The sequence below is a fragment of the Lupinus angustifolius genome, chromosome LG17 (genome assembly GCF_001865875.1).
Source record: "Lupinus angustifolius cultivar Tanjil chromosome LG17, LupAngTanjil_v1.0, whole genome shotgun sequence".
NCBI classification, from domain to species: domain Eukaryota; kingdom Viridiplantae; phylum Streptophyta; class Magnoliopsida; order Fabales; family Fabaceae; genus Lupinus; species Lupinus angustifolius.
In genome coordinates, this window is record NC_032025.1 from 5,151,457 (window position 1) to 5,167,467 (window position 16,011).

General features: G+C 32.5%; 1 protein-coding gene across 1 annotated transcript; it reads left to right on the forward strand.

Moving 5' to 3' along the window:
* Positions 735–3,706, forward strand: LOC109330605 (methylsterol monooxygenase 2-2-like). Its single transcript, XM_019564852.1, has 7 exons — positions 735–884; positions 1,723–1,860; positions 2,365–2,510; positions 2,620–2,739; positions 2,838–3,050; positions 3,154–3,234; positions 3,390–3,706. Exons 1-7 carry the CDS (start codon positions 855–857, stop codon positions 3,475–3,477), a joined length of 816 nt encoding a protein of 271 aa, XP_019420397.1. The 5' UTR covers positions 735–854; the 3' UTR covers positions 3,478–3,706.

Genomic DNA, 16,011 nt, shown 5'->3' on the forward strand with positions numbered 1-16,011 from the left:
TATATATATTATAAAATGGTTAACTTAATGTGATAGTTTTTTTGGGGTGCTTATTTAATGTAATAGTTGAATGGATGTAGTGAAGATTATGAGCAAATGATAAAAATGTATGGAAACATGTGGATATATTCACCAATTTCATAGTATGGATCCTCTCCACTAATGAAGAGATAAATTCTTAAAAAATTAAAGTAAATTTAACATGAAATGACACATTTATCCTTATAAGTATAATAAAATAATATTTGCTATTAAAAATATGAAGAAATTAAACTATTTGTCTCTCCGTTAATTGAGAGATCCCTATTCCCAATTTCACTCCTTACAAAATCATTTTGCATGTTTTAATTTTTTATCTTATTCCATATTTTTTTAGTGGAAATTAATTATGTAAAAAGAAAAAATATATACTATGAGAATATAAGAGTTTGATGTACTATGGGTGCATTATCTAATATAAATAAATAGTAAATAATGTATTGATTATGTATAAATTTTTATACTAACAATATAAATATATTATACTCTTATGCAATCCATAATTTTTTATAGAGGTATTTTAGTCAAATTATAATTTTTATAGTAAAGTATCTCTTGCTAAGTTATCTCTTCAAATGACTAAAACTATAAGATAATATGTATTAATTTGAGTACATACTTTAATTTTCTTTATACTTATTTTATAACCTTATAAGTTTGATAAGGGTAATTTATTACAGTCTTGGTTACCTTATTTGGTTTTGGGGTAGGGTGGTGCTTCCCCCTTTGCCTCTTACTTCTTCATTTTCCATATATTGCTATGCCACTTATTACCCATTCCCATTCAATCACTCATTACTCACATTCCTTCTGCTATGGCTTCTATCATTGAATCTGGTTGGCAGGTTCTGCTTCTCTTCTCTACCATTTCATACAATAATCACTACTACCTTAACTCTTTTTTTTATGTTGTCCTTTTATTTTTTTCATTATCTTTTTCAAATACTATGTTATTATACGTACTATGTAGGTGTCAGTGTCTAGTGTACATGCGTTTTAACTTTTAAGCAATGGGTGTCACTGTTTTTTTTGTTTTGCTATACTTGATGAGAGCATAAATATTGGATTTTTGATCTTGGATTTTGAAAAGAGAAATGGTACTTGATTGGGGCTATGGTGATGGGAACTATGCAATTTTATAGTTATGGTTTTGATGGTACTGTGCAAAATGCTGACTCAATCATGCTATGCTTAGAAGTTGAGTTTTATCATTTACTCCTATATCTAATTGATTTTGGTAGATTATAAATCGGTGCCACTTATGAATATTGAAATCAAATACATGATTCTCAATTTTTTATTGCCTCTGTCCTTCTTGAAATGGTGAAACTGCTTTAATCTCGGTTGTAGATTTGAAAATTTGTGTAATTTTAAGATGTGCACATGTCACAAGTATTGAAATAGATGTCATTGAATTTCATTGAGAAAGGTCAAAATCATGGGTCAAAACTTTACCTATGCTGAAATTTAGCATATTCAGAGACATTTCTTTTACTTTGTTGTGCTTCTTGGTATTGGATTCCTGCAAGGCCAGTTTACTAGTTCAGTAACATGCGCAGAAAATCCGATACACTTGATTAAATATGTGTACTATTGCTCAAAAACATAATTGATTTTTGATCCTTTTAGTAGTTTTACTTTGTTGAGAAATAAAACTTCTGGATATTTTTTGGTGTGATGCAGTACTTGATCACACATTTCAGCGACTTTCAACTAGCATGTTTGGGAAGCTTCTTTCTGCATGAAGGGGTTTTCTTCTTATCAGGACTTCCTTTTATGTTCCTTGAAAGGGTAGGATGGCTGAGCAAGTACAAGATTCAGGTCATCCCTTATTCAATTTTTTAATCTTTAAATTGTTTGATTTATCCTATTATTTTCAAGCAAGAAGATATTTTCTTTGTCCTTTTCTTCCTCTAAAGTAGTTTTAGGCTTTTAGCAAGTTGTATTTATATGGACATGATTCATAATTAAACTGCTCAAATGTAGTTTGCTTTGGCATTAGACACACTCCTGAGGATAACACATCATTCTTCATGCCAATTATCTACTTATCCATGGTGGCAAAAAGAATGCTATCTTGGCCTTTACAAGTAGAAGTTCTGGAGATTTCCCTATTCAGTTTTTTTCCTTTTTATCTATATTTCTTTCATAAATATATGTTATAGTAATGGCTTTTAGTATTGATCATCAAACTTTTGGTTGGCCATCCTACACAAAATGCCACCCCTCTCCTATAGCCCTCTCTCATGGTTTTTTTCTTCACCTGAAGCCTAGTGTGATCAGTGTATAAAATTTACTTTTGTTGATAATGCTTCCTTTATGCAGGCAAAAAGTAACACTCGTGCCGCCCAGGAGAAATGTCTTGCTCGTCTGCTGCTTTATCATTTTGGTGTCAATCTACCGATGTTGCTTTTATCATATCCGGTCTTCAGATTCATGGGCATGCGGAGTAATCTTCCCTTACCTTCCTGGTACTTTCATGTTCTATAGAGCATTGTAATTGTAAGAATCCCGTGTTAGGTAAATGTATTATGTCTTTGCATTAAGGTTGCTTAGCAAGATGAATTTTTGGTATTGCAGGAAAGTAACTCTAACTCAAATAATCGCATACTTCATTTTGGAGGATTTTATATTCTACTGGGGACATAGGATATTGCATACAAAATGGTTATACAAGCATGTGCACAGTGTTCATCATGAGTAAGTGTTCTGTTCTCGGGTTTTGGTTATTATACTGATTATCTGTAAACTACTACATGATTTGCTTAGAACTGAAGGTGTTTCACTATATTGTGAAGGTATGCTACACCATTTGGACTTACTTCTGAATATGCTCATCCTGCTGAGATACTTTTCCTTGGATTTGCCACCATTTTCGGTCCTGCCATCACTGGTCCTCACTTGATAACTTTGTGGTTATGGATGAGTCTGAGAGTCCTAGAGACAGTTGAGGCACATTCTGGTTTCCATTTTCCTTGGAGTCTCTCAAACTTTATTCCATTATATGGGGGGTGAGAATCAAGTTCCTTCTCCTCCCCTTGTCACTAGCCATTTGGTTTATTCCTCTATTATGCTTTTTGTTGTTAAACTTAAACTCTGCATCCTCACTTTCAGAGCTGATTTCCATGACTATCATCACCGATTGCTGTACACCAAATCCGGAAACTATTCTTCAACTTTTACTTACATGGACAAGTAAGTATAAGACACATTCTACTTTAAAGATTATTCTTATTATCTCTTGATTGTTAGAATCTAAGATGCCTCAACTGATATTGGCTATGCCTTCAAATTTGGGTGTTTTACAAGTTATACTGACATGGTACATGACTTTTTTGCTATCATATCAGGATATTTGGAACTGATATAGGATACAGAAAGTTGAAAGCATTGAAGAACACAAAAGTTGAGGATAGCAGCGAGCAAAAGAAACAGTGAGAGAACAAAGTTTAGGTAACATCTTAATGATTACAAAGGTTATTCCCAGCTAAAGGGCATATTTATAAAAATCTCTTGCTCAATCAATACCATGTGTTCATTTTTTTGGGTGGTTCTTGTCCTCAAACTGTTTCTTTATTGACTTTATTTTCAACATAAATGCCCTTCTGTTACTCTGGTAAGTGGTATGCATTGCATTATCTATCAAATAAATGATTGATTGGGGATATATTTATCATTTGTTTCATGATATGTTTTAGTTGATACACTCTATTTTTTATTTACTGGTTAGAGGTTAAATTAAAACACAAGTCCATTAAAATTAAGCTATCTAAATAAGTCTATATGTTAGCGAACCACATTTTTTAAGTGTAAATATGTCTAAATTCTAAAACATATTTAATTTCATAACTAAAATGGGTCAACCCATAAAAATAAGTCCAATACCATTTAGGGTTTTTATCTTCCCTCAACTCATTTGAGGCACCATCTTTCTATTCATATCTTTATTGCAACTCTGTTCTAGTGTTCTATATAAGGGTTCACACCAAGTATAAAGAATTAGTTTGTATTCCACCAAGTTCCAATTCCAATAAAAATCCAAATCAGTTAGTGCAAATTGATGCATAATTTGCATGGATGTTAAGCGAATTTGGTAACTATGATTTTAATTTTGGGATGATTATTTCAATTTTACTTGAAAGAATGTCAAAATTATAAATCCTACAGCTATTTTTTTAGCCAGGAGTACTAAAAGTAGAACTTACAGATTTCTCCATTAAGATCATCTCAATGGTTCTGACAGAAATTCCATGACTTTTGAAGTTAACCATGTACACCTTGTCATATACACAACATCCATTGATATTGATTGTTAACAAAGAGAATGAAAAAAGAGATAGAAAGAGTAATCTTAAAAATATATATAATAGAAACATCAAAACGTGCAATAAAAATGAATCAATACCAAGAGAGAAAAGTTTACCAAATGAAGGAAGAGAAAAAATACATGAGATAAATAGATAGTAAATAATTTCTCTTGTTCATTCTTCAAACTAGGATTGATATCACGGTTTTTATCATGACCCATTATTGCTTCCATTTTATGAAAGGAATATACTGCTCACATTTCCTAAAATCATGCTCCCATTCTTGACCAGAAACTTTAACTTGAGCTCATACATCAACAATATTAATTTAAATTCTTATCAAATTTTAGTAATTATTTCTTTTTAATTTTAGTTTTAGAAATCTTCAAATTTATTTGAGTGACACAAAATCTGTTTAGATGAGAACATACTTGAGAATGAAGAAGGGATATTATTTATTGAGAATAATAAGTAAATACATATGTCACTATTAAAATATGTCAAAATCTGAACAGAAGAGCAAAGAAGCCAATCCCTATATAATTGGCATATAGTAAAGTAACTAGGTTGCATAAATTCAGGTGGTTGATGATCTACAGAAAAAATAGATACTTTGTCCTCACAATCAAACTCTATTTTATTGATCTCTATATTAGTATTGGGCGCTAGAAGTTCTTGGAAAAGCAAAAAAAAAAAAAAAACCATTTTCAGGTGTTGTTGGTAGTTTCATAAATAAAACTAATGAAACAAATTTATGCATTGAGAGTAATAGTTTTATACATGGTTAATATATCATTCACCATTTATTTTCAATCATAATTGACTCTTTAAGAAAAATAATATAAATAAATGATAAATAATTTAATAACTGTATATAAATCTTTACAGTTTATATTAATACTGCATAGATATTACACTTATAATACACGGGAAGAAGTTTATTTTTGCAATTAAGATGGACCATGGTTTTAAAAAGAAACAAAAAACTACAAGATAGAAGGCCCAAACATTATGGGTTTAAAAGGTGATAAGATACAAGTTCAATGACGAGGGGAACAAGGTTAAGATCACCAATTGTTTACTTATATTCTTATATATGTTTTGTAGCTCCAATCTTTGCTTTATTGAATCCATTCACAGTTACATTGTGATGTGGTGGTAGAAGTTGGGGGTTCTATTTAAGTTCGTATCTGAGAACTTTTAAGTTCCTAGACATAAGATTAATATAAAAAATCGATATTACTGTTGATTTATACTTCGAGGATTTATGTAAAAGAAAGAGTTTAAGATTGAAGGTTTAGAAAAGAATTCACTGGAACAATCAATATCCCTATAGCACAACTGTAATTTTTTGAGTTACCACATATTTACATTATATAATACTAGCATGTGGATAGTCAAGATATTGTTTGAGATTAAGTATAGAGTTTTTTAAATCTTTTAGCACTCATCCATGGAAGATGTTCTAATTGAAATTGATCCTTACTTTACTACCACATAGCCAAGAGCAGATATTAATGTAGATAGTGATGATGGAATTCTATTATTTGGAAGACAAATACAAATTCTATGTTGATTTAAATATTAAACAGAAATTATATTTTAAATATGATTGTAAGCCTTCATTTTACCACTTCATGAGGTGATCAACTATTTGATTAGATCTACCTTCATTTTGCCACTCTTGTGCAACTCAACTCACATTCCTATGAGATTAAAACATCATTTGTAAAGTACCCATAGTCCTCAAATATCTCCTAGTTGGCACAAATATGCCATGAAATTCACATGTCAAGTATTTTTGTCTCAACCAGCAACAACAATGGGGAACAGATCTATTAGTACCACAAAGTGTACTATTCTATATGATATCAGATGTTATTAGTTGAAAAAATATATAAATTAAATATTTTTCTATTCAGTTTATGGTACATGAAAACATAGAGATTATTGATCAATGATTTATAGTTGTGCGTAATATAGAGATAAAAAAACTAGTTTTGAGTGTGTTATAGGTAGTCAAAAAATATATAATCCTAGAAGTTGTTTATTACTGGTCCTCTCATAAATTTGAGTTTAAAATTAAAAACAAGATTTGTAAATATAAAATTTGGAAAACAATATACTTCAAACCCATTCAGCACATCACTAGTGTGATATAAATTACACCTATAACCATAACTTAAAAGCATAATTACGCATTATCACTATTATTTAAAACTTATACACAGTTATATATGAAACCAAACTTTAATTACCATTCATGTTTTTGTTACTTGTGTGTGTTTTCATTGTGTAAATGAGCTAATACATGTCATGTTGCTTTCACATAAAGGTAATTATTTATAATATTGACTAAGACAAGATAATGAAATCTATCTATCATGGGAACAAGTAACTAATTAATTGAGTAGTCAAATTTGACATCCAAGAGGTGATAATTGGTGGTGGTGGTTCTAGAGAGTGTTGATGGTTAAGAAGAAGACCCTTGTGGTCTCCACACTCTAATCCTATTCTATATGAACACAAATCTACTATCCTAGATTATGTCTTATATAATATTCTGGACCAATAAAAATATGTTATGTTCAATAAAATTTTTAAATATTTATTAATATTGTTGTTTTTAGTTTATTATCATTAGCTAAAAATACTATATGAGACATTACATATATGTTTATTCGTTCTATATGGAGGTCCATGGCAAACATTATCACAAAGCAAGCATTAATAAAGAAAGCCCGTGCACCTCTTTATGGCATTCAATGAGAGAAATGCAAACAAGAGAGAAAAACCCTACCATTTTAACAATTGCAAAAATATTACGACACTCTATTTTCATTTTTTCCTGTTTTTAATCATTGATAATTGTATACAGAAAACAGTGAAACAATAAATATTAAAAAAAATATAAGAATTACGGGGAAAATAAATGACATCTTTGCAACTATTAAAACAGAAATGGAAGCAAAAAAGCGGAAGCAGCCCTAAGTGCAACACTATGGTTGATTTAGTGTTGTTCTTAACGAAATAATAACATTTTTACTCTGTTCTCTACTGTGTCGTTCTTATTTTCTTACTTTTGTTCTTAAATAAGAACAATTCTTTGTTGTTCTTAACCAAGGGAAAGGGAGGAGAGATGTAGATTTTGTGAGAAAAAATGTAAATATTGTGGGACACAAATAAGAATAAGAATAATGTTTGTCATTGTGAGAAAAAAAGTAGATGTTGTTCTTATTTCATGAAAAGTTATAATAAATTTTAAAATAATATGTGAGAACCAAATAAGAATGAATATGTTGTTTATCATTGTGGATACTCTAAACTTCTAAGTAAGAGCCTATTTATACTCCCTAAAAATTATTGGATGCTCTTCAGACATTAATAAATATATGTTTCAGGAACATTTTTATTACTGTTTTGGAGCATATTTATATAAAATTTTAACCCACCAACAAATAGTAATTTTCTTAATAAAATATGGATTTATTGCCTTAAGTGAAATGCTAATTTTCTTAATAAAATATGGATTTATTGCCTTAGTTTAGACTCTAGAGGATACAAATTACTCACCGAATTCTATTATGTCACGTGGCAACTGTGAAAATGACTAAAGGGATTGTGATGAGTTTATATCTATGTGCATGTCATAGCCATGTTAATTACGAGCAATACATCATAATTTATTAGGCAGAATCAAAATGATCTACTACTTGGGACTTATGAATATGATGTCCATTAATTTTTATTTTATTATTTTTGAAGAGAGAGGAAATTTAATACTATCTAAGCATTTAATATTTATTACTATGTCAGGGATAAAATCATCTCAATTACTAAAGAGTCAAATATTAAATAATATAATATTGAACTCAGATCTACACATATCACAAAAACAAATTTAAAAGCGCAAGTTCTATTATTATTTTAGAGTCATACAAGCTCGATGCTATCCAAGTATAAAGTTCATATAAAGAACAATATTCAACAGCAGCATACTGGAAATTAAGTGAATAACCTTTATGATGTGATTCAGAAAGGGCCCAATATTAATGAAGAGCACAAGGTCATCAAGTGTATCATCCAACTTGAAGAACCACCTGATCGAGACCACATTTTTCTTAGGAATACATAAGATTTTTAAATTGCATTTAATAAAGTGTGGGCGTTTTGTCCCACATATAGAATATGAGTTATTTTCTTTCATTGTTTTTAAGAATAATTTAAGACTTTTCTATTAGGTGTAATTTGGCTTAATATGGCCAATACATTATTTTATTTTGGACTATATTATTCATGTAATCAGGTACAACTTCCTTCTTGGGAAGGTGCATGTGGAAGCATATGAATGTCTACCTTATTCAACTTGGATGAGTGATCTCAAATGAAGAACAAATTAAAGACCTTACCTTCTTGCGAGCAAGAGACTTTAAAAGATGAATGCTCATTGATTCATCTTTTATTTGAGTAAGGTGTAAAGAATCAAATATGATTGAGGCATGTGAATACTTACCTTAATGAGAAAACTGATTGATTCATTCCTTATTTGGGGAAATCAAAATGCTTTAAGAGAATGAATGTCAATCGATTCATTCCTTATTTGGAGAGGGGCATGTACTTTCAAAAAAACCTTCCTATTTAGGAGAACACATGTGGTTCCCTATATGGCAACATTCAATGACTCATTAAACAATTAAGATTGTTTCCTAAACAAGGAGGGACGTGAATCACAATGTTTGCTGATTTGTTTCTTTCCATAATTGTTCCAAATCACCCGTCATTCAAATCTGATTTGGGACATGTAATTCAAATAATGAGGATATTCTCCACTTCAAAACTTGCCTAAATGGAAGCAACATGCATGGAAATACATTAAAACAAATAAATATTTCCTTATTGGTGCCAAGAGAACCGAATCTTCCCACCAAATAGACTTGGTACACCACTTCAATGTATGGAAGGACAAAGTGAAAGTTTCCATACAAGAACAACTCAAGATGGTAAGAATTCATAAACATTATTCCTCATTAAAGTGTTTAACACGTTTCTTATTAGGATTTGAATTCTTATGAAAGTCTTTGAATGTCAATCAATATATTTTACTCTATGGGATCCAGGCTTGGTCGAATTTCCCACTATATGTAACCAATTTACACATTTGAATAAAACACTTCAGATTTTGTTTGGATTAATTCCTTTTTAGTTGAGCTTTGCTCCTAACTTAGAACTTATCAAGGAACCTACCTTGTGGTGTTCATAGGCTTATCACCATTGGTGTGGCGCCTTACCTTAGTTCTCATCAAGCATCCTTGCTTGTGCCGAACAACCTTGGCTTATCAAACACTTGTGTTTGTGGAGCCTTCATCTTTTCAATCTTTACCATCTTCTTTTATCCTAATCAAAATACAAATTCATTTACTCAAACACAACTCATTCATACACATTTCATCTCAAGACAAAATACACTCATCATCTAATCAAGTTCATATAAATTTCAATCATCAACGATTTACAAATACAAATAGATCTTCAATCAAGAATAATTGACAAACAAACACAACCCCCTTCAAGGAGGTTCGTATCAGGTGGTAATCAGAGCTAGTCTTGCTTGAAACTCTAAATACAATGTCCAGCCTAGATAGAACTCCAACAATATCCCCAAGGACGAACAACATGACTATGACCTTACAGGCGATGAACACTCAACTTCAAGCCCTTCAAAGGCAAATGGAGCAGCTGAGGGTTCCAAATGGGAGGCGACGTGATAATGACTCAAGTGATTATGAGTTAGAAAGGAGGATGAGGCGTGGGGAAAGGAGACATGAGGAAAGAGGTCGAGGCGAGATGAGGCATAGTGATAGGCATGATGATGAATCAAGTGCCTATGATAATGAAAGAAGATGGAGGCCTCAAGGAGGGAGAGATGAAGAAGAAACACATGGAGAGAGGAGGCATAGAGATAGGAGTGATGGAGTAAAGGTCAAAGTACCAACCTTTTTAGGGTTGAACAACCTAGAAGCCTACTTGGAGTGGGAACTCAATATGGAGCAGGTATTTGACTATCACACATATAGTGAAGGGAAGAAGGTCAAGGTGGCAGCCTTGGAATTCAAGGAGTATGCCATGGTGTGGTGGGACCAATACCAAAAGGATAGGCGGAGGTGTGGAGCTGAGCTAGTTGACACTTGGGAGAAAATGAAGATAGTAATGAGGAGGAGATTTGTGCCTAGTTCCTACCAAAGGGACATCTACAACAAACTCCAGAGGCTAACCCAAGGCAACAAATATGTGGATGAATATCATAAGGAGATGGAATTGGCCTTGCTAAGGTCAAATTTCCATGAGGAACGTGAAGCCATTATGGCACGATTCCTTCATGGGCTAAATCGGGACATCCAGGATGTGGTGGAGCTACAACCTTATGTAGAGCTAGAAGATTTGGTGCAGAAGGCCATCAAGGTGGAACAACAATTTAAAAGGAAGAAGTCTAAGTATTCCTCAAAGTTTCCATCTAAAAGTTGGAGAGATGGGCCAAAGAATGATGGAACACCTAACAACAAGGATGCCATGAGTGTTTCAAAGAATCAAGGCAAACAACCTTTGGAACAAACCAAAAGTCGTGATGTAAAATGTTTCAAGTGCTTAGGTCATGGACACATTGCATCACAATGTCCTACAAAAAGGACCATGGTGCTTATGGATGGGGTGGTGAAGTCTCAATCTGAGGCCTCAAGTGGGGAGGATATTGATGGAGATGCATTCATGCCTGATGGTGACCTACTCATGGTGAGAAGGCTCTTGGGGAGCCAAGTGAAGGAACATGAGGATGGCCAAAGGGGAAATCTATTTCACTCTAGGTGCTTGGCAAAGGGACATGTGTGTTCCTTGATCATAGATGGTGGAAGTTGTGCCAACGTAGTTAGCATAAGATTGCTTTCCAAACTAAACCTTATGACTAAGGCACACCCTACTCTTTACCGGCTACAATTGCTAAGTGAGGTTGGGGAAATGATGGCGAACCAACAAACTGAGGTTCCCTTTTCTATAGGGAACTATGAAGATGTGGTTCTTTGAGATGTTGCAACCATGGAGGTCAGCCACATATTGTTGGGTAGGCCTTGACAATTTGATAAGAAGACTATCCATGATGGTTTCTCTAACAAGATCACATTCATACACAAAGGCAACAAAGTGATCCTAGATCCCTTGTCTCCAAAACAAGTGAGTAAAGATAAAAAAGAATTGAGAAAAAAAATAGAAAAATAAAAAAAGAGGAAAGTGAAATTGACAAAAAAAAAGGAAACAAAAAAAATGATGAGGAAAAAAAAGAGGATGATGAAAAAGGAAAGAAAATTTGTATTGCAATAAGATGTGGGGTTGTAAAACCCAAGGCTTCTAACACTAATTTGTCTAGTTTTGTGAAGGTCTTTTTGCACAAACTAGGTAAGGTGTATAAATGTGGTAATGATGATGTGAATTCGAGGTCTAATTCACTTCAAGAATGAGGGTATGATGTGATCCAGAAAGGGCCCAATATTGATGAAGAGCACAAGGTCATCAAGTGCATCATCCAACTTGAAGAACCACCTGATAGAGGCCACATTTTTCTTAGGAAGACATAAGATTTTTAAGTTGCATTAATAAAGTGTGAGCCTTTTGTCCCTCATATAGAATATGAGTTATTTTCTTTCATTGTTTTTAAGAATAATTTAAGACTTTTCTATTGGGTGTAATTTGGCTTAATGTGGCCAATCCTTTACTTTATTTTGGACTATATTATTCATGTAATCAGGTACAACTTCCTTCTTGGGAAGGTGCATGTGGAAGCATATGAATGCCGACCTTATTCAGCTTGGACGAGTGATCTCAAATGAAGAACAAATTCAAGATCTTACATTCTTGGGAGCAAGAGACTTTAAAAGATGAATGCCCATTGATTCATCTTTTATTTGAGTAAGGCGTAAAGAATCAAATATGATTGTGGCGTGTGAATACTTACCTTAATGAGAAAGTTGATTGATTCATTCCTTATTTGGGGAAATCAAAATGCTTTAAGAGAATGAATGTCAATTGATTCATTCCTTATTTGTTTGGATTAATTCCTTTTTAGTTGAGATTTGTTCCTAACTTAGAACTTATCAAGGAACCTACCTTGTGGCATTCATAGACTTATCACCATTGGTGTGGCGCCTTACCTTAGTTCTCATCAAACATCCTTGCTTGTGGCGAACAACCTTGGCTTATCAAACACTTGTGTTTGTGGCGCCTTCATCTTTTCAATCTTTACCATCTTCTCTTATCCTAATCAAAATACAAATTCATTTACTCAAACACAACTCATTCATACACATTCCATCTCAAGACAAAATACACTCATCATCTAATCAAGTTCATACAAATTTCAATCATCAACAATTTACAAATATAAATAAACCTTCAATCAAGAACGATTGACAAACAAACGCAACCCCTTCAAAATAGGTTCATATCAATAGCCATTAATCAAACTAATGAAAGTTCCCAAAATAATCTAGGTACAAAACAAAAGCTTAATACAGATAATTTAGTTCCCACTTATTAAACACAATAATCCCAAATATTTTTTAGGCCTATCACAACCTTGCTTTGCTAATGAATCTGCCATGTTTGCTTCACGGTATATATGTGCGAGATTGCAATTATTATATGTCTTCAAATTCTCCATATAAAAAAATCTGTTGTAGAATGGGGACAATGAGTGCCTCAAGGACTTGAGAGAGAGTAGTGGATGTGTCTTGTATTCAGCATCCAAATCTCAGAAACCATATATGAGAAACCAAAATCATTCTAACTTTTGAACCTTTTATCCCTCAATGGGCCTAATAGACACCTTTTTCACCAACCCCACAAGCATATTGCTAATTCCACAACAAAAAAGGGTGTTTTCAATGAAGGTCCTATGTCATGTATACATATATATGACCACCAAAAGTTGAAATTTCCTTAACAAAAAGAGATGCAAAGAGTTAGATTCTACATCCTACACAAAAAGAGAGGGGAAAAAGAATTTTTGGCTTTGGATTCCTCATTCATCTCACTTTAAAGGTCATTTTATTTAGCACATGTAAAGAAAGCTGTGTGGGAGATTATTTCTTTCTTTATTGTGTGTGTCACCTTGCCATGTGGGTCCATATGTCATCCTCTCATAAGTGCTTACAATGTTAATCACGGTTTAACTTGCAGATTTGGTGACCATAATTACTTTGGTCATTCATTTCCATAGCTACCATAATAATAGGTGAGTTATAACTTCAATAAGTAGAAAAAATATTATATGGTTCAGAGTGAATCATATTATCACACCTTCACTGTTAATTGGAATAATTCGATTTAATTTTAAATCATTAATATGTAATCAATTGTGAGAATTTGAATTAGATTATTAACCTGAACTATATAATAATTTATGATATGAATTCATCATCAATAACCCAAACTCCCTCCCTCTCTCTCTCTCTCTATATCTATATATATATATATATATATATATACTAGTATTATTTGTTCCTCGTGATGGAAGATGTTGGTGGGAACCAATGGCATGAAAAATCCAAAATTCTTATATAGCTCTCCAGCTAATTGTATCCATTGAGATAGCTTAACATCTCACCCCACCTACCCCTCATAACAAAATATACTTAACCGACGCCAAACCATGTGTCATTGAGAATGAATGGAACCCTTTTCAATTAAATATAAACCGTGTAATTATATGTTCTCCTACTAATCCTCTTATATATCATAAGAGAAATAACATTATCAAAAATAATACTTTAATGATTAATTTAAAAGTTACATGTGTCACTATCTTATGATGTAAAATGATTTATAGAATGATTTTATTGGTATATATATTCGTATGAAAATATTTAGCTAATAGTTGGAGGTGGATTATGCTTCAGATTAACTTTATGTGAGAGATAAGATATTAAAATTCTTATTAGAGCTTTATCATAATTAGGTTAGTTTCTCATTGCATCTTTATAGCTATTTCAATGTCAAAATATATAGCCAAGAGAAAATCTTATATACCTATTACCCTGTGTCATTCTATTTGACAGCAATGGGACCTAATCATATATAATATTCTATCAATGCCTGTCTTAACATAATCTCTTCATGCATGAGTCTAGTGTCGATGTTTGTTAACTTTGCATCTATACCAACTTGGGTTAGACAAATCAATACTCTTCTACACGTGCTTTACATTTGTATAGAAGAGCTGAATAAAATCTTATTTGTGATGATCAAAGTTTTAATGGTAATATTGTCCACATATCTGTCCATTTAATCCAATAAATTATAAATCAGGCTTTAGATTATAATATCCAACATTATTGTCGCACGTGAACCTCAAGAGGTGGCTACATATATTAATTATTGTGTCCATTATCACCCCTTACCATCTGACGCAGCAATTGTTTGATCTGAATACTCTCTGTTCAGTGGGGAAAATAGCTATTTTTGGTGTATTAATTAAAGATGACTGATCTGATTAATTAGCATTTAATCAAAAAATTCATGGCTCCCACCAAATTGACATATTGAAACCCTGCATTAATTGATTAAAGGAGCTGCTACAACCTTTAATAAATTGACAGGTACAAATGCAATATAGTGATGGTGGATTGAGGGATCCACATCGGTGGAACTATCCTAAAGGAACCCATAAAGCATGAATAGTATAGCAATTGGAAAGAGCCATGACTATTCTCAATAAGTATATATAGTATGTATTAGTTCACGGACGGATTCTTATTTGTGCCATAGAAGGCAAAAAAATAATTAAGATAGAAAAAATCTTAGTGTATGCAATAAGTCAATATTGTGGCCCAATCACCAGTCTTTGATTTATGGCACAATGTGTCTATTATACAGAGCAAGCATCCAAGTGCAATGGGAGAAATAGGTACTGACTACTGAGCTTAGGTGGTCACTACATTTCTATATTTTTCTTCGCTATGGTACATCAATGCAGGATCAGTCTTTGGTATAGAGATCCATACTCATACATCTCTCTCATATGTTGTTATGTGTAAATCAAAATGCCATATTAATCTTAATTATTATCATTGTTTTTACTTTATTATCATTGATATAAGAGACTGTATAAAACAAGCTAGATATGGGACAACATATTTATATTAGTGAAGTGTATAGATGTGATGGAGAGAACAGTGAGTTGATCCAATCAGTGGCCATATGGGTGTCATGCAAAGGAAGGGAAGTGATAAGATTGAACAACAAATGGCTAACATGCACGGTTACTTTTTCTGCGAAGACATGGGAATAAAGACATGGTGGTGTATGTGCTGTTGTAACTTCATGCAAAAATAAGATACCTTATGGGACAAAATAAGAAGCTCTCACTGAGTCGGGCCTTCTCGTATTTTAAGAGAAGAAATTCTGTACCAAAGTAGCTTTTTAAAAATATATTGTTTTTTCTTTAGTTCAGCCTTTAATATGTAATAATGCACTGAAAATAATCTTCAAAAGTAAGAGAGATCTCTTCCTATTGGCTTAAAAGCTAGCTCTTTAGGTAGTTGCTACCCTTCTTTTTGAATGCAGATCCTGTGTCGCATGATGTCTTTCTGTCTCTAACCAATAAAATTATAGTGAATAATAT

Coding starts and splice junctions, on each gene's coding strand:
- LOC109330605 (XM_019564852.1), top strand. CDS start 855: ATGGCTTCTATCATTGAATCTGGTTGGCAG. Junction 1,861..2,364: donor TGAGCAAGTACAAGATTCAG/GTCATCCCTTAT, acceptor TCCTTTATGCAG/GCAAAAAGTAACACTCGTGC. Junction 3,051..3,153: donor TTTATTCCATTATATGGGGG/GTGAGAATCAAG, acceptor CCTCACTTTCAG/AGCTGATTTCCATGACTATC.